Raw genomic sequence first — 23,510 nt, 5'->3', positions numbered from 1 at the left:
TCCCTAAAAACTTTGCCACCTCTTTCCTCTGCCGCTGCGAGGAAACCGATTACATTTACAGAAAAACCCTCCAATAACTCCTAAAACCTCCAACTAACCCGTATAATGCCATCACCGCTCCTGCCCCAAACACGACTAAATCTCTGTGCTGAAAAGTTCTTTCTCTGAGAGGAATTGTGGGTGCCTCCTGTAATAGCGACGATAAGCTCCTGATTCTGTAGCTACTAACCCTGTAAAAACACATGCTACTGTTTATAGCTGCACCTTCACTGACCTCTCTGGCAACCTTTCGCACATCCTCCAAGTCTAAACGCATCTACACATTGGGAAGATGTTAATCGTTTTCTTGATGGATTCAGATTAAATACGCTGAAATACAGCAGATACTGTAATGGGAGATAGCGAGAGGTAGAGTCAATCGTAGACATTTTTTAGAAGTTATCTATAATTGACCCGTGGACTTGTGAAAAATAACCTCCAGATATTCCAGGAATCTGAGATAGATAGTTTGCCAATAAGAAGAGTCAAACAGCCTTCAGCTTAGGTCAGGACACAGCGAGTCAGAAGTCTATCACCGCAGCAAACAAAACCGGCTCTTTGTGGAAATAGTTCTGAGAGCATTTAGGTGAAGAAAAAGAAAAGGAGAAAAAAAAGCAAGACCTGGGGCTCTTTCAAGTCGTCTTATCTGGGAGAGTTTAAATTCCTCCACGTGTGCCATCGCCTGCACTGCTCCCTCCTCACTCTTCCTTGAACCTCGCAGGGAGCTGATAGCGTCTCTGGCAACAAGCTCTGCACACTCTGCCTAGGCATGTCAGAGGGGCTTTTGCAGGAGTTTTTGGGTCTCTTTTGAGATGTTTTGATTTTGTGTGCAGATTGCTTACATTTGTTCCTAGTGGAAAACCTGAGGCGTCACTTAACGCTTACGTGATAGTGCTTTGACTCATATCTCCTCTCCGGGTCTACGTGTTGTGGTTGCTCGACTAAAGTGTATTTTAACTTGTTAGAAATGTGCCCTTGCTTTTTGTGTAAGGCATGTGTACTACAGTGATGGTTTTAATATGATTGTATATGACCAGAATCAACTGCTGATGACATGATCAATTTGTTGATCACCAATATTTAAGTTTAATTAAGGTTGTTCATTCAGATTTGCTTTTTATGCACCTTGTTCTTCGTTTATGTGTCTCTAAGATGATGATGATGATGATGGTGATGATGATCCCCTTTCCTCTTGCACCACAGTTTGGCTTCTGTGGTTCTGATTGAAATCTCTCCATTGGCTGGATTGCATGACTTTAAACTCCTAGTGTTGTTCTCTTGCGGATGAATGCTGCTAAAAAAAAGCTGCTTGTCAATTTGAATAATTTCCCGTTCATCATACAGATGATACAGAAGACAGTTAGACACACTCACTTATTCAGGCTCGCCTTCGGGCAGTTCAAGGTGTCAAATCCACCTGACTTGCATGTCTGTGGAACGTGTAAAGGAAAGTGGAGCCCCTTAAAGAGAGCATGCAAATCCCCCTGCTCAGTTTATGCCTCTCAAGCATTTCATTCAAGTCACAGAGGTAAGCATTCTTTTCTCTGACAAATAAATACCCAGCGATGTTCGAAAAAAAACCTCAGACGGTCTATTAACACCATGTACCTGTTCTGAAAAATCTCAATGATAAAATGTTATCTTGTTACAAAATATTCTTTTTGCTGCACAATAATAAGATTCTATTCTATTTTCCAAGTTTCTGTTTCGTATTGTAAACAAAAAGATGGTAGCTATGTTACATATCTTTGCAAACAAGTTGAATCAAACATTAATTGTCAGTTCTATTTGACTATATTAAGGTTACTACTATATTTTATTTAGTATTTTCTAACAATAACATTCGTTAATATTTCTCGTGTGGAACAAAAAGAGCAAAGACGTATGTCATTTCCGGCTAGGTGGATTTGGAAATACTGTGCACCTTTAGGAACAGTTTAAATCCTAACCCACTTGTCCATAATGAGTTAAGATCATAACATTCGATCTCAATGGCCCTCAGGTTCAGACCTTCAGGTGTGCATGTCCAAGAACCTGACCTGCTGCACCAAAAAGATGGAGGAGAAGTATCAGGTGGCGGCCCGCAGGGACATCCAGAACCTCCTCCAGACGTCCAGCTCCGGCCTCAAGTTCCTCATCTCGCGCAATGTGGCTGCTTTCCACGGTAAGAGTTAACTGCTGTGTGTGTGTGTGTGTGTGTGTGTGTGTGTATCGTCATCGCTGTTAAACTTCATAAACGTGTGCTGAGATGAGAGCGCAAATGTTTACGTAGATAATTGTATGCGTGTAGATGTTTGTGTGTCTCTTTGAGTTGGAGTACACATTTAGGAGTTCGGGTTTGTGTGGGTGTTGTAAAAACACTGGATGAGTCAGTGAATGTGTGTGTGTGTGTGTGTGTGTGTGTGTGTGTGTGCGCAGTGAGGCTCCACTTCAGCTCAAACAGAGGAGGGTCTGTCCTCCTTCCAGATCTACCGCTACACTGTGATCCTGAGATTAGATAGGTTAGCTGCTCCTGTAGGAGACTCAGGAGGCCGTCTGTGAGGGCTGAATGTCTGTCAGGGATATGTACTGGTTTTTTTTTACTAATAGCTTCTCTTCCTGTGCGTCCTGCTCTTCTGTGTCCTGATAAGAAAAAAAATCAAATCCTCATATTTAGAGTGCTGGGACGCCGTCCTAAGCAGGCTGCCATCCATCCCCGCATTTGTTTTCTACCTCTGACTCTTATTGTTCTCCATTCCTCTCCATCTTTTCATTCAGCAGCAACTGACAGTTAACGTACAGGCAACAACTTGCCTCGGTCTGTGTGCTCTCCCTGCCCAGCGTGGGATGCCCCCCCCTGCTTCTAGCTGATGGCTGTATGTGACGGCTGAAACGAGTGGGCAACAAATACAGAGCTTATGACTTGAATGTACAATCTCAGACATATCATTAAGCCAATTCACTTTAACGATGTGTCTCAGTATAAAGACGGGCTGTTATCCTACTCCGAAAATCAAATGATTTATAGGAGAGCCTCCGCATGATCACAGTGTTTTAGCCGAGGTTTACAGGGGCAATGCCCTGTTTGTGTCCTCTGATGTTTAATGTGTCTACTCCGAAGGTGAACTAAAATACTCAACATTTATGATGACGTTCATGAAGCATGCCACCTGCTGTTAACTTAAAATATAGTTGCAGACAGCTTTGTGAAAGTTGATAGAGGGCAGGGTTATCCATCCATCCATGCATCCTTATGCCAGGCTGGGTCATGAGGGGCAGCAGGCATGGGATGATATTTCTGACGTCAATTTTGCAGCTCTTCCTGTGAAATCCTGGGCCAGAAGAGATCTATAATCCCTCCAGCGTGTTCTGGATCTATACCTCGGGGCCTCTTACTAGATGGATGTGCCCAACTGGTAGGAGGCTGGCATAATGTTATATATTTAATATTGTCAAAACCAAAGAACAAAACCAAATGTTAGTTCATCTCTCAATATGTTTTGACTTCTCTACCCTTTCTGGGGTTCTCAGCCCCAACTGAAGATGTAAACCTTTAAAAAATGTCTCACAAATATATAGTTTCTTAAATTGAATTTCCCAAAACATGAAGTTTTTTAGCAAATTCCCTTTTAAACAGGGGTATATTTCCAGCTGCAGATCAATACACATTTAGTGCTCTAGTGAGTATTTACATTGCACAGAAGAGTAAGCTGCATCAGGCTTTGGCTACCCGGACAATACTTGTTACTAGGATGAGTTCATTGTTGGTTTTGGTCTTTTCATTTCAAGTGATAAAAGGCTGCAGGGGCTGGTAGCCGTCTCAAAATACTCCCAAAATGAACAGCACTCACATGGTTTCATCTGTGGAATGGCAGCCAGTGTGCTCTGCTGCCAAACCAAACAGAGTTTCTTGTCAACATCGGCTCTCATCAGTCAACAAACACTGGCGGCTGCTTCCAACATCCAGGCTGCGCAATACAAGTGGCAACAGACGCTCAGCAATTTGAGTCTCATATCGGAGTCACAGCAGCAGCATACTCTGAATGTTACATTTTGTAAGTGTCCCTAAGGTGGTTTTGTTATTTACGGAACTGCAGGCCTAACTGGAGCCGCATCTAACTATTATTTTCATTATCGATTAATCTGTTGATTCTTGATTTATTGAATAATTGTTTGGTCTCTAAAACTTAAACTATAGTGACAAACGCTCTTCACAATTTCCCAAAGCTGTCTTTAACTTCCCCAGAAAACAGCAAGTATTCACATTTGAGAAGTTGCCATTCAATTTTGTGTTATGTTGATTGATTAATCGTTTAAAGTTGCCCTGCGGAGTTTCCTTGTAAATGAACAAAAATCATGTTTCATAAGTCATTCGGTTTCTCACTAAAACAAACTGGGCCTCATGCAAGAACCACTCGTACAAACAGATCCGTTCTTATGTGGCTTGTACGAGGGATTTAGGAGAACGTGCCGCATTCACAAATCTTCTCGTATTTTGAATTTCTTCGGTCCAAGCGCAATTTACGAGTGGTCCAGACCTGTCGTGTGCAATTAACCTGCTGTTGTCCAAGCCCAAGTTTTTCACGAATGGATTTCATTACTTTGACTTTGAAGCCATTTGAAAACCTATTTAAATGATCCTTCATAATTATGTTGACATTATCCTGTTTGAATTATAGACTAATACAATCCTAGATTTATTCCCACAGTCAAACGATATCATTAATTTAAATTGGCAGTTGTATAACACTGCAATATCAATATCTCAAACGGCAAAATGATTTAAATTATTTGACGCCCCTCCCGTTGCAGTGATCAATCACCCTGCTGTGGTGAGATGTTTATCATGGGGAGCCATTTCTTCTTAATTTCAGTGACAGTATGACCCTCAGGTGACACTGGATGAACAGCACTCGTTCTTTTTCCCCATTTCTTGGACTTTTAGCAGGTCCCTTAACTTTGCTGTTGACGTTGTTAAAAAACAATGTTTCTTGATGGATCTCTGGAAGCAGGACTTCAAATTAGGACAAATGGGGCAGGACGTGTAGCCTTATATGGTATAACTGGGGCGTTGATTATGCTCATTTACGCACAGGTGCAATCCTCATGTTGATGCTGTTATCTGAAGTTAGGAGAGTTTGCTCGTAAGAAACCGCTGTATGTAAAATGTAAGAGAAAGTTCAGTGTATACATGACGTCTAATCAACATGTTGAGTGTTTACCTCCGCCATTAAACATTCGCAAAACTGTTTTTTTATATTTCAAATCTTGCGTTGTTTACACCTGTGTTTGCTTTCTAGAAGTCTTCTTCTTTGACTTTATTGACGCTTTGTTTACTTAGTTTGTTGGCAAGTTACCACCAACAACTGTTAATCAGGGGAATACTGTATCCAAACATAACTTCCCGTGTAAGTTATTGGTTAGATCACATATATAGTTAATCATAACATGGCTGGTAAAATGTGTTTTTTATTTATCATAACTTCAATCAAATAACGCATACAAATGTGTACCTCAAACCTAACTGTTCTTCTCTGCCTGTTCCATATTGTTTGTCCGGTTATTGAAGTAAATCTGTGCTGAAAGCTGATGCTTGTTCAAATGTTGATGCAGACTTCTTGTCTCATAGTCTTATCTGTTTACACACACACACACACACACACACACACACACACACACACACACACACACACACACACACACACACACACACACACACACACACACACACACACACACACACACACACACACACACACACACACACACACACACACACACACACACACACGCACACATGCACAAAGCCAGAGAGAGAGCCACCCACGTGGCATTGTTCTATTTGGCCGTAGAGGTTTTAAGAGCCTTTGTCACATAGAGAAAACTCACTGTGGCACCATATGTATGGGAAGCACGGAGGGACAGAAATGTCTGGCAGGTTCCTAGATCTTAACAGAGTGGGGAAAAAGAGCTGTTCATGTGCAGACATAAAAGAAACACAAGTCAAGCATTTAATCCGTCTTTCCTAACCAGGGAGTGTTCAATGATGCTGAATTAATATGAGTGAATTGTTTGTTATTCATCTTGTGTGAATGTGAGTTTTGTTTTGGGTGTTTTCAGATTGTAATTGAAGTGGAAATGGGCCAACAACTTTACGGATCATTTTAAAATTGAAAATAAATTTGGTGTAGACTTGCTGCCCTCAGCAGGATGACTGTTCTGCTTTATCATAAACAGAACAGGAAGAAATAGTTCTCTCTTAGGAGCTGGGCGGGTTTGAAGAAAAAGTCCCTTGGTTTTAGTCTCTGAAATGATTGGCAGCCTGCGCTGTAATTTGAGAGACAACAGAGAACAAGCAGAGTGTATACTGCATTACAACCACAGACAGGAAGATGGATGAGTTAAAAGGGGTGAGGCTAATGTGGTCATTTGTTTTGTGCAAAGCCTTCAATTAGGCATCTTTATATGATGCAGCTAAAGGGAGAGGAGGGAGGAAGAAATTAGAGGAATGTAGATGGATAACAGTCTGAAACACTCAGGAGACATGGAGAAATAACACGAACCAATAAAATGCTATTTAAAATGTTTTTTTCCTGGGGGACTTGATGTGTTTTGCTTGTATTGGGCCACGGTTCTAAAAAAAAAAAAGAGAAAATCAAGGGCACATGTAGAAAAAGTGCCCAATACTTTAACATAATGAGTAATAAAGTGAAAACAAGTGCTTGAGATGTTAATTATGAGTAGAGCTTCAAAGCACAGCTCATCCCGCAGTAATGGCTCATTACATTTTTCTCTTTTCTTCAGAGGAGTGCGCCTCAACATTTTAATATCTGGTCCTTAAATGAACCTGACCGCTGCCTTTTCATCATTTCACAACCAAAAGATAGCTGAATAACTGCGGTTAAAAAAAAAAAAAAAGTAGAAAGAATGAAGACGAAGTTGATGGCATACTGTCAAGCAGACGGCCTTTGGGCTTTCCAGCACATCACTTTTTTTTCTCCCGTCTTGCTCCTGGTCTGTCAATAAGTCTCTGAGGGCTGCATGTTTTCATTCACCGGTTGTGAGGTTCCAGCGTCGTCCACACAATGCACAAATATGCAGCCTGCTGAGCAGGGCTTCAGGGGAGATCTTTTTTTTTCTCGCCCTGTGCAGGTTTGTGTTACATCCATGGCAACCAACCTAAGCAATCCCAGTGCCCCGTGGGGCAGGAGTCAATAAAACTCAGAAACAGAGCCCACTATGAATCAGCTGTTGAGATGCCCGAGAGACTGTCTGAGGAGGGGCGCTCGAAGCATAGCAAAATGGTCTGAGATCACCAGATCAAAGGAGTGTCCCCCTTTGGGACAAGCTTTGATTTGAGAAACTATTAAAGAAGTGGATTGCCTTGTGCTGACTGTACAACTGAAGGACACTCCAGCTTCTGTAAATAATAAAATGAGTGTCCTTTCTTATGTGGCGTAAGCAGAGATGGGCAGTATTTCTATTACTTGTATTTGAAATACGTATTTCAATTACTTTTGAGTATTTTGTAAATTGTATTTGATAGGGCCGATTAAAAATCGAATGTAATTTGTAACAAAATACTTTAGAGTGGAGTAATTTTGTATTTAAAATACTCAAAATACTTTCTCCACGAATCAAAAAACAGTTCACGAGTTCAGTCTTCAGATCTTCAAGTTCAACGGATTATCTGTCAAGTAAAATATTGTATCTGAGTGTGACAGATGTCAACTAGCTTGATGTATAACTTATGCTGGGTCTGGCTACATAGCCTATTGTATATACATGGTGATGGTTATAATATCAAGCTAGCGATCGATGCTAACATGCTAATGACGCTAGCATGCTGTCTAGGCTAGTGCATAGCCAGTGTTTAGCAAGTTAACTTATCAGTGGAGTAGCTAGCTATAGGAAGAGGGAGATTGGGAGCTTGTATGTCATATGTGATAAATATTTTCTTGTTGATACAAAACAAAGTTTATGGGCTGTTAAGTCCCATTAATACAAACATATATATATATATATATATACACAATCAATCAAGTTGTTGTCTTTCAATAGCTTTGCTTAGTTACACTGACATTCTGTGACTGTTCTTCCTTTTTGTGGGGTTCACCAGAGCTTTGTGTACATTATATAAACCTGAATGCTCTGCTATACCAAATTGTGAGTAAACAGAAAATCCAGAAAAAAGTATTTCCTATATTTTAAATACAAAATACATGTATTTTGTTACATTTTCTGGCACCAGTGTCTTGTATTTTGTATTTTGTTGTAATACATTTATTTGGGGGTATTTTGTATTTTGTATCAAAATACATTTTGAATCAAAATACATTTTGATGTATTTTTGCCCATCTCTGGGCGTAAGAAGGGATGTATTTTGTTATTACCTGGGGTGACTGTCAGTCATCATGGTCCAACTGAACCTGAATTCACTAACAACCTACATGAATAATTTCACATTTGCAATTGCATAACATATAAGTGTTACCTCCATGAAAATGTTACGCCAGTTAGCTTAGCATAAGAGGCACCAAAGGGGACTATATAGCTAGCAGTACCTCAAATGAAGAAGAAGCACCAAAATGATGAACTACTACTTTATAATAATAGTTTGAAATGTTGGGAAATGAGACGATGGGAAGATCAATATCGCACTCCTATCTGTTTAAGAGTTTAAGTCCTCCGATTGAGACATCAAATGCACACTAATTAACAGCTATCTTGTTCATGTAATCCATACAGAAATGATAAAGGTGACATTTTTTTACGTGGGGTTAAGTGCTTTAAATGTTTCTCTGGATTAAACACACAACTAGATACAATGGGTCAATCAGTGAGATTTAGAGGTGTTGGTCGACATGTTTTTGTTTATCTTTGGACAGAGCCAGTCTAGCTGTAGCCCCCTGCTGCCAGTCTTTATGCTAAGCTAAGCTAACCATCTCCTGGCTCTTGCTCCGTGCATGCACAGACATTAGAGTGTGTTAGATCTTTTCTTCCAACCCTTGGTAAGAAAGCAAAAAAGTGTTTTCCCGAAAATGTTGAACTATTCTTTTAAAACAAATAATGCACTTGTGCTGTATGTGCATGCACACTTTGTGCAAACCTAAAGGCTGTAAGTTGATCAGTATTTCTTAAGAACAAAGGTAAACATTTGGAAAATATAGAAAAATAGACTAGAGATAGTTGTCCAAAATGTGATTTTAATGTCCCATAATTCATCTTAAAGACTCCCCCAGTGTTACATGACCACTTGATGAGACTGGCTGTTATCAATTTAATGCTGCCGTTACTTTACTGTGTTTGGCATGAAGCGGTTGTGACCATTAATACGCTGTGGCTTGTGGTCTTCCTTCCAGTTAATGTTTCTACCCTGGGAAAATAAAAATGTTCCTGTCAACATGAGACACAGGAATACAGCAGACACAGTTGGCCAAACTTTAGCTTTTCTATTTGCTCTGCTTCTAATTGTGAGCTACTGTTTTGTCAGGAGCACAAGGGCTGCAGATGAATGTAAGATCAAACAGTCTGGGCTGAGTGCTGGTTTCGTTGAAGTGGGAAAACTAACCTGTTGTGCCAGGACTTGGTATTTGCACTCATAAATGCTAATTGTGTTTCTGTTTACCAGCCTTTTTATTAAAGGATCCACTGCTCATCTTTAACTCTTTGAATTGAAAGAGGAACATATTTGAATGGCAGTGGCCCCACAGCTTGACTGAGAGGAGACCACAATCAGCCGTCAAATTACAGCAGGACAGTCTGTGCCAAACAAGGAGGTCTTAGTGTGTGTGTGTGTGTGTGTGTGTGTGTGTGTGTGTGTGTGTGTGGGGGGGGGGGGGGGGGGGGGGGGGTAAAGTTGTTTTGATTGCTGCTGATTAGACAGATGATGTTTTAGAGTTTTTTTTTTAAGTGTTTCTATTTTAGTGCAGACATTCTGGTTAGTTTATGTCCAGTAAAGTGTGCACTCAGTTGTCTAACACCACAACCACAACATCCTGAGTTTGAATTCTATGAAAGAATATTTAGAATTTTATTGAAAAGAAAAATCATGCAACAGACGGTCAGCAAGTTAAAACAGGCTTTAACTTTGACCTCTGAACCTGCTGACTCCTGAGGCACATCCAGTGGCAATGAGACACTAAGATAAGTTGGAGTTTTAATATTAAGAGTGTTCATTGTGTTTTGAAATGGGTTTAGTTAGCTTAAGAAGTAGGATGATGTAATCAACCCATATATGAACTCTTAATCCTCCCATTTTTACTTAAAACTTAAAAATCACCAAATTTGGCGATTTGATGCCTGAATGAGATTAGACGGCTCAGGGGAGGTCTGGCACCGTGTAGTTCCTCTTTTAGCGTTCTTCATGTGGGATAGAGATAAAGTAACGTTGGTTACGGATACAACTAAATGTTAAAGCTGTTTTGTTTCTTTTGAAGAATTGAAAGGGTGAATCTATTTCGACGTGCTTTGGCCCACACTCACGTGTGAGTTAGTATGTTTGTTGGAAGCCTGATTCTGTGTTGCCCTTAGAGGCAAGGCGACAACTGCCTTGAGGCCCCGGGTCCTTTGGAGGTTCCCAAAGGCAAGGCCCTATATTCATTATTTTCAAATTAGCTTGAGCCTAGTGAAAGTCCTGCATTATTAGAGGCCTGTGTCCAAATTTACATGGCGTAATTTTACATGGACAAAACACTAAAAACACAACATATAATTGTTATTAAGAGCCAGTTAAAGCTGAAATCCATCAAAGTTTTTGGTAAAAGATCCTTTTTTGGCAATCTATTTTGTCGATTAGGTGAAATTAGTGGGTACGACTTTGAAATTAGCGCAGTTATTGCTGCTGGAGTTACTGTCCGTACTCTGCTATTGAGAAGTTAAGCTCAAGTTTGTCAGGTGGTTTTCTGGTTTACAATGGCAGTATCATCTAACTGCATCACTGAAGTGAATTTAATCTTTGTATCCATTTTCAATGTCTAACACAAAGTGTTCTTTTGAATTACATGGTGCTTTGTGTAATGTGAGTAGTGTTCACTCTGGCCTACTAACTAATGACATCATTTGGATTGTCTCATTTGACTAATTTCCACTATTGACCAGTTGCTTCAGAAGTCTGCATTTTGGATGAGCACACTTCTTCTGCGTTAACTTTTAAATTCCAGTGAGATGGCCGCTCTTCAGCGGATATCCCGAAAAACCTTGTTCTAAAAGCAGAGCCACCACACCTACCTAACTGCTCCTTTACAATCCACATTTCTCCAAGAGTTTCAAGTTCACAAACAGCAATTTCTTACCAAGGACAGATATTGTGCTGTGACCAGCACTGAGCAGCACTGCATCACTGACTACAGTAACATAGTGTTCCCTTCCAGTAAAGTTTCTACGTTGGTCACAAATTGGCAGCTCGCCTCAGTGAGGGAAAATATGCTGCTTTTTATAGGACTCTGCATTTTAGGATCTTTTGTCTTGAAAATTAACATTCCTTGTGTTACAGTCCTCTCTAGAAACACCAGACTGCCTCACTTAGGAATTGCTTTTGGTCCTGCACTTTGTTCCAGAATGAAATATCTCATCAATTAGTGGATGGATCATCATGCACATTAGTAGGCCTACAGATATTCATGGTCCCCAGAGAATGAATCCTGTTGGCTTTTATGTTCCCCTTACACCAACAGGTCAACATTTTAACTTATCCTGTGAGATATCTCAACATCACTTGGATGCACAAAATGTGTGCAGACATTTATGTCCCCTGGATCATGAATGACTCTGTTAACCCCCTGACTTTTCCTCCTTCCATTTGTGGTTTTAAAGTGAAATTGCTCTGCAGTGTTTTGAGTGAATTTTTCCAATACTTTTGTTTATGACCAACTAGCTGCAAAATTAATGACATTCCCATCAGTCTCAAGTGTACTTTATGTTTAGTGCTAATTAGCAATTGTTAGCATGCTAACATGCTAAGTTAAGGTAAACTTACCTGCTAAACATCAGTATGTTCAGCGCATTTCCCCCCCCGATAAGTCAAATAGTGTTAGCTTTTTTTATAGGGAGCATGATGTTAGCATTTACCTCAAAGCACAACTGTGCTGCTAACACGGCTGAAGACTATTTTATCTTGTTGAGCAAACCATAGCAAAGAACACTCTTAGTGCTTTTTGTCAAGTATTAAAAATATATAACACTGAGTCCAAAAGTAACCAAACATGCAGACCTTCTAAGATGAATGATGAATACATGCATAAACTGAATATATAGTGGTGGTTGGATTTATTTGAAGATTTCATATGTTGATTCTCATAGCTGGTCTTGAAATCCTTTCTAACCTGCTCTCTGCTCTTTTTGTGTTGGACCTTTAGCAGACTCTTTGTCCACTGGGTCTACGGCTGGGCCTTCTTTGTTGTCACTCGTACAAGAGGAGTGTGTGTTAGTGTGTTAGTGTGTGTGTGTGTGTGTGTGTGTGTGTGTGTGTGTGTGTGTTGGTGTGGGTGTGTATTCCAGCCAACACAGGGGCCTCTCCTCCAGATTTCCACTGAATTTGGGCTTGGCTTTGTGATTCAAGGCTGGACAGTTGATCCAGGGGAGGACAGAGAAGGGAAAAAGAATGCGAAGGAGAAGAAGAAGAATGAGCGAATGACGGAGAGAAAGTTGGGAGGATGCCAGATTCTATTGAAAGTCTTTGCATGGTGTTTGAAGTCAGAGGATGAGGATTTAGAGGGAAGCAGGATTATTCAGAGTCAATACCCTTCACAATCCAAGCGTTTGGACTGCTGCGAAGAAACAACGTAGTCGGACAAACCACGGCTGCTCTTCCCTCCATCTCCTTTCGTAGCCTCTATAGGTCAGACATGCTGGTTAGCGTAGCACTTTTCTAATCTTGTTTCCAATCAGTTCATGCACCACTCTCATAGAGGTGATAGTTTAACATTTTGTGAATATGCTTATTTGTTTTCCGGCAGAGAGTTCTATGAGAAGATTAATACAACTTTGTTATTGTGGATATATCAAGAGGACTGGATACAGCTATGGAGGCGGGCACCGTTCATTCCTAAGAAAGTTTATGTAAAGTTTGTCTTCCGAGTATAACATTTCCCGGACCTTCTGCCGATCTTCTGAGATTTTCTGGTTGCTCTCAGGCTCGCTTACAGTTCATTATAACTCTGGATTCATCTATCAGTAAATTTGACAACTTTTAGGAGCTAAGGATTTAAATAAGGGCTATTTAAGTGTTGGTACTAGGAAGTTGAAGTTCTGCAACTTAGAAAGGAAAAAAAAAATCTGCTGATGTACATAATGTGAATGAAGATCTATGGGAAAAAGTATTTTTGGGCCCATTGGCATCACGAGACTGACCCGTAAGTTGTAATAATACGGTTTGGTCACCATGTGAAATTGACTTCAAAGCCTGGAGCTGGCAGCTTGTCTGTTATATACGAAGCTACCACCATTTGGCTTAGCTGAGCACACATACAGGAAACGGGGAAACAGCTAGTCTGGCTCTGTCAAGATTAACAACATCTGCTTACACCTCTAAAGCTCACTAATCAACATGTTACACCTCGTTTATTTAATCCAAACAAAAACTGAACCGTTAAATGCGACAATTTGATGTTTATCAAGGGGGTTATGTACCGCACAGTTTCTTTTCCTGACGTCTCTGCTGATTGCCTATTGCAACTGCTCCGGGCCCAGAACTAGTCCGGCACATAACCTCCCATGTTTTTCTCCGCATCGTCTTTTGTACAGATTAAACAATCGAGGAATAACGTGTTAGTTAATGAGCTTGAGAGGACCAAGTGCTGTTAAGTGGATAATTGCTACCTTACTCAAAGTCAGGCTACCCATTTCCCCCATCTTTATGCTATGCTAAGCTAAGCTAACCTAGCTTCAAAACTCTCAAACCATAAAGCAAAACTGGCTAACTATGTCATTAATCAACATGTTTTACTTTACAAATGTTAAAGCATATATCTCTGATCCTTTCAGATTGTTCTTTCAGTTTGCGTCTTTTAAACCACAGAAGGCAGTTTTATATTGTCTTTTTCTATAAATAACTTTTTAATACCCAGTATCCTCATCTGACATTCCAAGAGAAACCCTTGAGTGCTTTTACAGTGTCGGACATAAAGCTAATTGCTGACTCTCCATCATCTTGCGAGACTGTGTGTGCGGTTGAATGTTCAGTTTACTGCTACTCAAGAGATCCAGTTCAGTTGACACACTTCTTCAAGTCCAGCTGTGTCCCAGAGGTGGACATCAGCAGTCACACACACTTGCTAACATGAACACGCACACTGACTTCCTCTGTCTTACGTTTTGCTCCCGTCTCTTTCAAACACACACTCACTGCACTGTAGCCCCTCACTGCATAGAGATGAGCCCTAAAAATACACACACCAGTCAGCACTTTACATTGTTTGTCTCCTGTGTGCCCGTTTGAAATGGAGATTTATGGCTGCTGGCTGTCGTCTTAAGGCCATTTTCTAGATTAGATGATACAGCGCGCTGCTAAACAGGAACTGTATATGTATGACAGATTTACACCGTCTTTTTTATCTCCTTTTTAGAGATTTACAAAGTGTTGAGCTGTGTGAAGACCAGCGGAGTCATATTCCGGTGTGATGTTTGTGCAGGAGAGCTGACAGTGCAGCTAAGAAAATCTACAACTGTTAGCAGTGTACAGCAGAGACTGAGCTGACACTCACAGCTTTCCACACAAACCATGTTACTTTGGTTTGGTGGTATGTTAAGTGAATGGTTCAGGCCATAATGGGCTCTTTTTCTGGAAGTAGCCCTCAAGTTAAACCAAAATTCTTTAAATAATTTAGATGCCCAACTTAAGCCAGACAGAAATTCGGGCTGTACGCTGGTACCTCAGAACATTTGACTGTGAAAAAGGACTTTCCATAACTGATACTAAGAGGAAACTGCTAAGGTTTTACCACAAACGCTACAGTTTCTATGAAAACATCAGTGTCATGTTTTTCTCTCAGACTCTTGGCTTGCTCCTTAGGACTGTTTGAGTGTAGTTGGAGAGGAGAAATCACCTTTTCTGCCAGTTTGACGGAAGGAAGTATTTCCTAAGTAAGGAAGGAGCCCCCAGGGATTAGTCTGTAGTCGTCTGGGCGATGAAATCCTAAACACAGCAACACACCAAGCCTACTGTCTGCTCCCACTCTCCCCTCTTCTTCTCTTCCTCCTCATCCTGTCCTTTTCCCCCACATAGCAGATATAATGGCATAATGGTGCTTCTTATCACTAGTATCCTGGCATGAGTGACAAATGAATGTTGTTTTTACTGCTGGGAGTCCAGTGTCTGATGGCCTGTTCTCTACAGCGGATGAGACAGTTTGATAAACCTAGAAGTATCTGTTTTCTCTACTTAATTCAGACTAAACATGACACATTTTTACATTAATGATGACGTGATCATTTTTACATGCGTGTGCCACAATTGAAGATACTTTTACATAAGCTTTGCCACTTCCCTGGGGGTTGTTGACACAATCTAATCAAAACTGCATATAAGCTCCAGAAACTGCAGTTTATTTAGTTTTATTCATTCATAAAACATTACATATTCAATATTTTCAAGTATACACAGTGTTTTACAAAATATGCCCATTTGAAGGCGTCACTTTTGTGAAATTGCAATACACATTTTCTTTCAAAAAACATAGTACAATGGTGAAGCCCCTTTAGCTCCTTTTGGTGTTTGATGGTGTTATCTAAAAGTTACTTTTATCCTCAAGGCAACAGATGGATGAAAGAAAGATTCCTCTGTGCAGTTAAACAATTCAAGTTTACATGATTGGAGCTTGAAATCTGCAACCTCATCTGAACCAAACTGTAAAACCTCATAATATATTTTTAAAACCTACTAAAGCAGCGTATCTAATAGCTGATCGTTTGTTAATATTAAATGCCAGATGTTAAAGAACAATACGCTTTAATGGATGTCTGATGTTGAAATTGCTCTTTGACTTCACTGTCTCTGACACATCTCCTACCTTTTCAACAAGTTAGTTTTGCAGGAACGGAAGCACGTCAGTATGCTTTTGTTCGAGTCAAACGCTTATTTAAGGAATATTATAATCAAAAGTTAATCAATAACATAAAGGTTCCTCTTTTGTAGGCCAATCGACAAGGTGAAATAACTCAGCGTACCAATTTCAGATCCTTGAACCTAATGTTCCATATTATCTTTTTATAAATATAAATCTAATGTAATTATCCAGTTCAATAGAGTAATCAGCGGCGTGCTGTGTGCATTAGGCCCTCTATTCAGGCTTATGATAGCCGTGTTGGCTCCTTCACTGGCATCTAAGAGCTCCCAAAGGCCAGCCACAGGAAATCCTCCACACAGCCTCACACAGAGCCAACATTGAAAACTAATGAAAGCTTTATTATAGTATTATGATTTTCACTCCGGCTCTTAAAACTGTGGCAGCTTGCCCTCTGTCTGTCTGGGTTTCTATGTGTGTGAGAGTGTTTTCTCTTCACAAGTGAGCTAAACCTGACCAGTGTTTCTACATGTGCAGCATGTGTGAAAGGGTTTTTGACCTACACATATGACACACACACACACACACACACACACACACACACACACACACACACACACACACACACACACACACACACACACACACACACACACACACACTCTTCCTTACAAGAAGTACTTGTGCCCCACTTTATTGACCCTCTCTGCTTCTTTTCCTGAACGGCATATTAAAGGCCATGTTCACAGCGGAGCTCTTTGAGCTGCAACAGATCCTCAAATATTGACTTTAAAGCCTGAGAGAGAGAGAGAGAGAGAGAGAGAGAGAGAGAGAGAGAGAGAGAGAGAGAGAGAGAGAGAGAGAGAGAGAGAGAGAGAGAGAGAGAGAGAGAGAGAGAGAGAGAGAGAGAGAGAGAGAGAGAGAGAGAGAGAGAGAGAGAGAGAGAGAGAGAGAGCGCAAATGGAGGGAGGTGGGGTTTTTTTAGTTCAGGTGGGTGTTGTCAGATTTATTACAGGACGACTGAATTTGCTTTGGCTAAATATGCGTTTGTCAGCTGTTAATGTAGGGAGGAGCGTGTTTATTGATGCGGAGGAGGAAGTACACAGAGATATGGGCTGATGTTAAGTTGAGCCGGCCTCCAGGCAGGATAGATTAAAATGACTAACAGTCTCAATGTCTCAATTTTCTTTATTTCCCCCCTTCCTTATCTATCATTCCTTCTTCCATTTCCCTTCCTCTCAAGTCCTCTCCTTGTTTCCTTCCCTTCACTCCTCCTCCTTTTTATTTTTCTCCTTTCTTACTTTTGCCACCTTTCCTCCCCTTCTTCCCTTCCCTTCATCCCTTCTTATCTTTCTTTCCTCTCCTCTGTAGTTTAAATTAAATGAATCACATTTCACCCCCCTCCGTCCTTTTTTGAGAAGCCCAGAGCCAAGGCAAACTTCTGTAACACCTCTGAGCAGGCGACTTTAAAACAATGCCCCCTTTATTGGATCCGAGGACGGAAGGAAAAAGAAAACATCCCGGGGCTTTTAAACTTTTCTCAGGAACCCTTTTCTCTGCCATTTGCAGGTCAGAGTGGTCAGTCTGTTGGTGTTTGCTGTGCTGCTGCGCAGTCGAAAAGGAGGCAGAGGGTCGAAACGTAGAGAAACAGTTTGAGATTGGACACTTTGATGCAGACTTTCCCTCTTTATGTATTTCTCCCCTTCCTCCTGAGAACGTGCTAGCACATGTACCAACACACACAAACACAAACATGAATAAATGGCCCAGTTTTACCTTGTGGTTTGTTTGTAGATCCGAGCAGGCAGGTACACTGAGCTCAGTCACGCACACTGAATAAGACTTTGTGCTTTAACCCCATCTGCTGCTGAATCGGGACAGTCGTCGTCGTTTGTTTGTGTGTACGATGATGCAAAGTCTGATTCATTTAATCTCGTCTTGTGTCATTTCATCATGAATAATTTGATCAGCTAGATGCAGCCAGGTGGGGTTTCAGACTCTTCCTCAGCCCAAACCTGGAAAACTCTGTGTTGTGAGAATGGCGCTGCTTCCTCTTCATCACAAACTAACATGCTTACTTAAAATTTGTCGTGCCAGAAAAGTAAAACCTGGACAGTGCAGCATTCAGTGGATACAGAGATTAGAGGCTGGTTTATTTTTACGTTCTATATTTAGCAGCTTAACAGTCTGTTAGTTTGTTAAAATAACTCGGTCGGACCAGACCAGCTTCTAGTTTACAGCCTGAGAGGAAGGCATGTCACGTATTAAAATAGACCTAATTTATTACCAGGTGAATCTAAAGCAACTTTGCACACATTTTTGGAATTGGTGATTTACGTAAAGGGTAAATGAAAATATATTCTTTGATCTTAGGCTGGATAAAATGAGAGCCTGATGGACATAATCACTTTATTTTACGTGTCAGTCATTTCTGATTTCCGAATCATTTCGAAGAAGTTTCCTAGAAACTAGAACGATTTAGTTTGGTACAAATCTTTAGGGTAAATAGTGTTCAATATGTACACTTATAATCATCTGAACATGTGAAAATGTGTCCACAGACAAACACAAATTCAACTGATATGAAGTGAACTTGAATAATAAGCGAAAAGGAATAAGCAATTGACTTGGGTTGAAAGGGAGCTGTTCTTTTTAAAATAAAACTGCTATTTCCCTTATGATTAGTACCAAATCACAATTAATTCTTTTTTGGGAAACTTTTAAGTAAATGACCAAGAAATGCTTTGGAAAACTTCAGACCCATAAGATAAAATGAGTCCCCCTGCATTGTGTAGGAAGAAAATTGGATAGTTGTGATTTTTCTTCTTTAGATTTTACAACTATCAGTGTCGGATTTTTTCAAAAAATGTTTAGCCACCACAAACATTTGTGCAGAAAACAATCATCATCATCAATCTCCATCCTGGAACAACAAAGCGTGCGGGTGCTCTAACATGCCCCCATGAAGTAGACATAGTTTTCTGTTGACTGTACGGACTGTGCCGCCCTGTAAGTCATTGACTTTCATTGTGTCTTTTGCTCTGGGATGAGCTGAACCCACAGAGCCACTGACTCATCCTCTCTAGATGGAGAGTGGCCTTTTCTGCAGCCTATCAGATGTCACCGGGCTTCTCTGTTGTGGTTGCAGCCATTCACAGAGGATGAATCACATTAATAAAAGCCATCTTTGTTGCTCAGCAGCTCAGCTGACGTCTGCTGGTGGCATTTGAGCGGCTCAAAACCTGGAAACATGGGAAGCTTCAAACGCAGGAGCTGATATCGACGCGATCCGTTAACGCACATGTAGGGATGCACGATGCAATGTGATACATTTACTGTATCAACAATGCTTCTGCTTATTCTGCCTGTTTGTGTCTGTGTGTGTGTGTGTGTGAGAGAGGGGGGGGGGGGGGGGAGGGCAGGAGCTTTGGTCTTTTGTCTGTCCCAAAGGGATCTTTAACTACAAAGGCTCATCTTATTTCTCATCCAGCTGACTGATCAGTTCCCTCAATGACGTGTCTATGAATGCTAATATTCAATAATGTTGATGCAGTATATTGACAATTCCTGCAAAAATGCGTGCTTAGCCATCATATCAGATATTGACCTTGTCTAAATTGTTTTACCACTTTTAGTTTTTGGTGTTGTAAATAGTTCGGCAACGTGAGTGTGATTTGTAAACTGCATCTGAAGGCCATGTTTCACTATTTTAATGATTATTAAAGACTTGCTTGCTCACTATATTTGGTGGTCACGAAAAGTCTCAGGTAAATTATTCTCACTGCCAGCACAGTAAGGTGTGTCATAAATCTATCTCGACCCTGATATCAAATAACTCTTTATTTGTTTGAATGCATCGTGGTTAGAATTTCATTTCTTTTGCTATTTGTAGGTGTTTTATTGACACTTAAAAGAAATTTCTTCAATGAGTAACATGCTCTGTACTAATTTAGGCTAATCAAGTGATGTGAGTACCTTGGAATGTGTGCAGATCTGCCACTTTAGAAAAGTAATATTCCTTGACTGTACCTCAACGTTTTACCAAAGTACAGAATACAAATCTGGATAAGCTGTCTGTGGCTGTGTTTGGAGACAGTGGGCAGTAAGTTGGAGGGAGCATGCAACACATGTTTAGTCAGTTGCTTTACTGTTTTCTCTACATCACACTGATCCAATTTCCTATGCTCATTAAAATAAAATACACATGTCTCCCTCTGGTGGCGAACTCCACACTCTGCATTTTCTTGTTGGTTCACATCTTCAACTGGTTTAATCTATACTCTTTGTGCTACCATCACTGTGTATTGTATTTCTAATGGGGATTAATACTTGTCTAACATCTGCATCTGATGTCTGATCTGCTAAATATATGTGAAGATATCACCACGACCTCCCAAACCAATCACGTACAGAGAGCCATAAAGAGAGCGAGAGAGAGCCAGAAAGGTGGCACAGTGAAGTGAAATAACACCTATTTTTTTCTAGTTTAGTGCCAACTGCCAGAAGCCCTGACCTTAAGTGTAACTCATCACTCGGTTAGCTACCCCGTCACAGTTAACCAGATCATCCTACATTAAAGAAAATGAGAAGTGCAGCAATTATGGGAGAAAGGAAGAAAATGGGATCAAATTAAAAGCCTTTTAGACATGGAGGAAAGCTTGGCTACTGAGGAATTTAACTGAAGGGGCTTTGTGATTGTTATATAATAGCCAATATATCTGGATGATAACCGAGCTTTCAAACATTAGTTGTTCATCTATCACAGTTTGTTTGCCACACCAGCAGGCAAGGGAGAAACCCATGCAGGTTGATGGGCGGCATGTTGTAATGGTGTCTTATAGTGACTCTAACTGATGATTGAAAGCTGCACAGTTCTTCCCTTTTAAATTCTTCCATCCACATTCATCAGAGGTGGATACCATTCAATCCAGTTAAATGTTCATAAAATCAGATTAAATAAACCTACTTGCATGCTAATTGTTTAAGATCCTCTTTTTCTGTTTGTATATAAAATTTGGAATGAAAGTCCAAATAACATTAGGAAGACTTTTTTTTTTTTACAATTTTAAAATGTATACTTCTGAATGACTAATTTATTAACAGAATATTTTAACAACCAGTTACTTATCTATGTTTTCATTTATAAAACTGTACAGCAGCTGCTAATGTGTTTCATTGCAAAATTAGAGTATATGAACACACACACACACACACACACACACACACACACACACACACACACACACACACACACACACACACACACACACACACACACACACACACACACTCCACCCCTTTAACTCTTCACCTCACATTAAGCATGATGCCCACCATGTGTCTAGCTGTTAGTTAAGTGAAGCAGACCAGACTCTCAGTAACAGAATAAGAAGCCACTCCACAGCATGCGAGTGTTTTCTATCATGCTGGCTCAGCCTCTTCTCAGTGTTCCTCCCGCTGCCAGAAATGCAAACATGTCTGCCCTCCTCTCATCAGCCGGGTCACTGACACTCAGAACACATACAGAACACACACAGGCATCCTCATTAGGTCTGTTTTTTTGTTAAAAGACAGAAACACACCAAGAGGTCCTCTAAAAAATATAAATGCAGAGTGAATCAACTTGGATAGATATCTGCAGGTGTTTAGTTTTAAACCTTTTATTAACTGTTTTTTTTTCATTTAATTGTTTATTTGGAGCCAGCAGACATGCGGTGGCAAACACGACATTTATAAATTTATATTGTAGTCTAATAAAGTTGATATGGGGAACATTAGCATGAGGAACATTAGCATTCATTTGGAGCCATGTTTGTGGCCACTTCTCGAACGTGAGTCCAATATTTATCTTCTTATAACTCTGTTTTTGGTCTCTATCACCTCCTAAGATAAATATCTTTAACTTCTATATGTTCCACTATATTCACCAGCTAGTCACTAACTTTGTTTTACAAATCAGGTTGTGTACAGTGAGTTCATCAGAGCTCCTCAGCTGTAGACAATGTTGATAACAGCGGTGACGGTGAACCCAAATATCAAAGTAACAGACTTTAAAACCAAAACAAGCTGAAAAGCACTTAAACGCTAAGGAAACATAGTCACTTCATTCATTGTTGATACAAAAATATTGATTACAGCGGCTTTAAAGAAACCGGCTTCAAAATGCGAACAGTGTGTCAGATAGGCTTGGATAATCCCGTCTAAATAAGTTAAGAGATATACCGTCTTCCCACTCTGCTACTTTTTCATCTTTTCCTTTCCTCGTGTTATCTCTGTCCTCAGGCTTACCCAGAAGCCTGGCCGCTGGTCTAGGCCTCCAAGGGAGAGACGCTGCTTCACGCTCTCTCTTTGGTGAAAAAATAATGTCATTAACGCTGCCTGGACAGCTGGCAACTTCTGTGTGGGTGTTCTTCTGACACAGCAGACTTGTTCAAACGGCAGAATTGCTGATCAGCTTATTATCCATGCCTACTTAAGTTTGCCTTTATGGACCTATATGGTGTGGAAGTCGGTAAGTGATGACAATTGCGTCCTAGGAAGCACAGGGAAAAACCGGTTGAGATAAAACCGGAATAGATTTGTTTACTACTCAGACATTCGTTCGGTAGTTTGACAGGTGGGATTCATTAACTCCACAATCTAATGTGGTAAACCCCTCCTGAAGCACGCGCCGTAATCCCTGTGGGACCCTTCATAACTCTGCCTGCTCTGCTTCACACATCCGAGGGCCGTAATCAGCTCTAACTGTACTCCACAGTGTACACATTTCTCTCTCTGTTTCTCTGCTTGTCTGCTCGCCTGTCTTCTATCTGTCTATTTCACCCACACTGCTCTTTCACAGCTGCCACTCTTGTCTTTATTCATTATTTACACATTCTCTCTCTGTTTTTTTTTGCTGCTCTCTGACCAGAGTGCCGGCTGTGTAGGAGGTGCAGCTTCTTCTGTCATCCACACATGAGCACATCTTTGAGCCTCGGACCTTGTTAGACCTATCGCGTCCATGTGGTATCACAGAAGACCCGCGGTCAGATTCAGTTCCTGGTACCTCTGTGTTTAACGCTGCCTGGTAGAGACGATTTGCCTGTAGGCATGCCAGACCCCTCTCTGTTCCTCCTCGCAGTCGCCCTGCCCAGGGGGCTTTCGGTCAATCTTTCCACGTCGTTGCATATTGTACTGCATTCGACCGGCTAAGCCCTTACTGCACTGACACACACACACACACACACACACACACACACACACACACACACACACACACACACACACCAGACTCTCAGCCCCCCCAGGCGGCTCCAGGCCTTCACCCTGAACATTGCCTCGCAACTCATGACAAGCACATGATGTGAGAATGGCCATGGCTCAGGTATTAGCTGAGACAAAAGCAAAACAAAAAAAGAGAGGCAAAGGGATAAAGCTGATTCTGATTCTGATAAAGGCGAGCTTGTTGTACATTTTCTGTTTCGGTTATTCCTCCACGTCAAGTCTCCCGTC

General features: G+C 40.8%; 1 protein-coding gene across 1 annotated transcript in view; it reads left to right on the top strand.

Annotated features, from left to right (window-relative positions):
• Window positions 1-23,510, top strand: part of gpc5a (glypican 5a) — a gene marked incomplete at both ends in the record, with an annotated part of 108,538 nt that overhangs the window by 1,200 nt on the left and 83,828 nt on the right. The window contains one exon of the mRNA XM_079165562.1: window positions 2,042-2,203. Within this exon, the coding sequence (XP_079021688.1) occupies window positions 2,042-2,203 (162 nt within the window). The remainder of the gene's footprint in view (window positions 1-2,041; window positions 2,204-23,510) is intronic.

This window comes from Pholis gunnellus, assembly GCF_910591455.1.
Source record: "Pholis gunnellus genome assembly, chromosome: 1".
Lineage (NCBI taxonomy): Eukaryota > Metazoa > Chordata > Actinopteri > Perciformes > Pholidae > Pholis > Pholis gunnellus.
The sequence above is the reverse complement of the archived record's forward strand: the minus strand, read 5'-3'. Positions and strand labels throughout refer to the sequence as shown.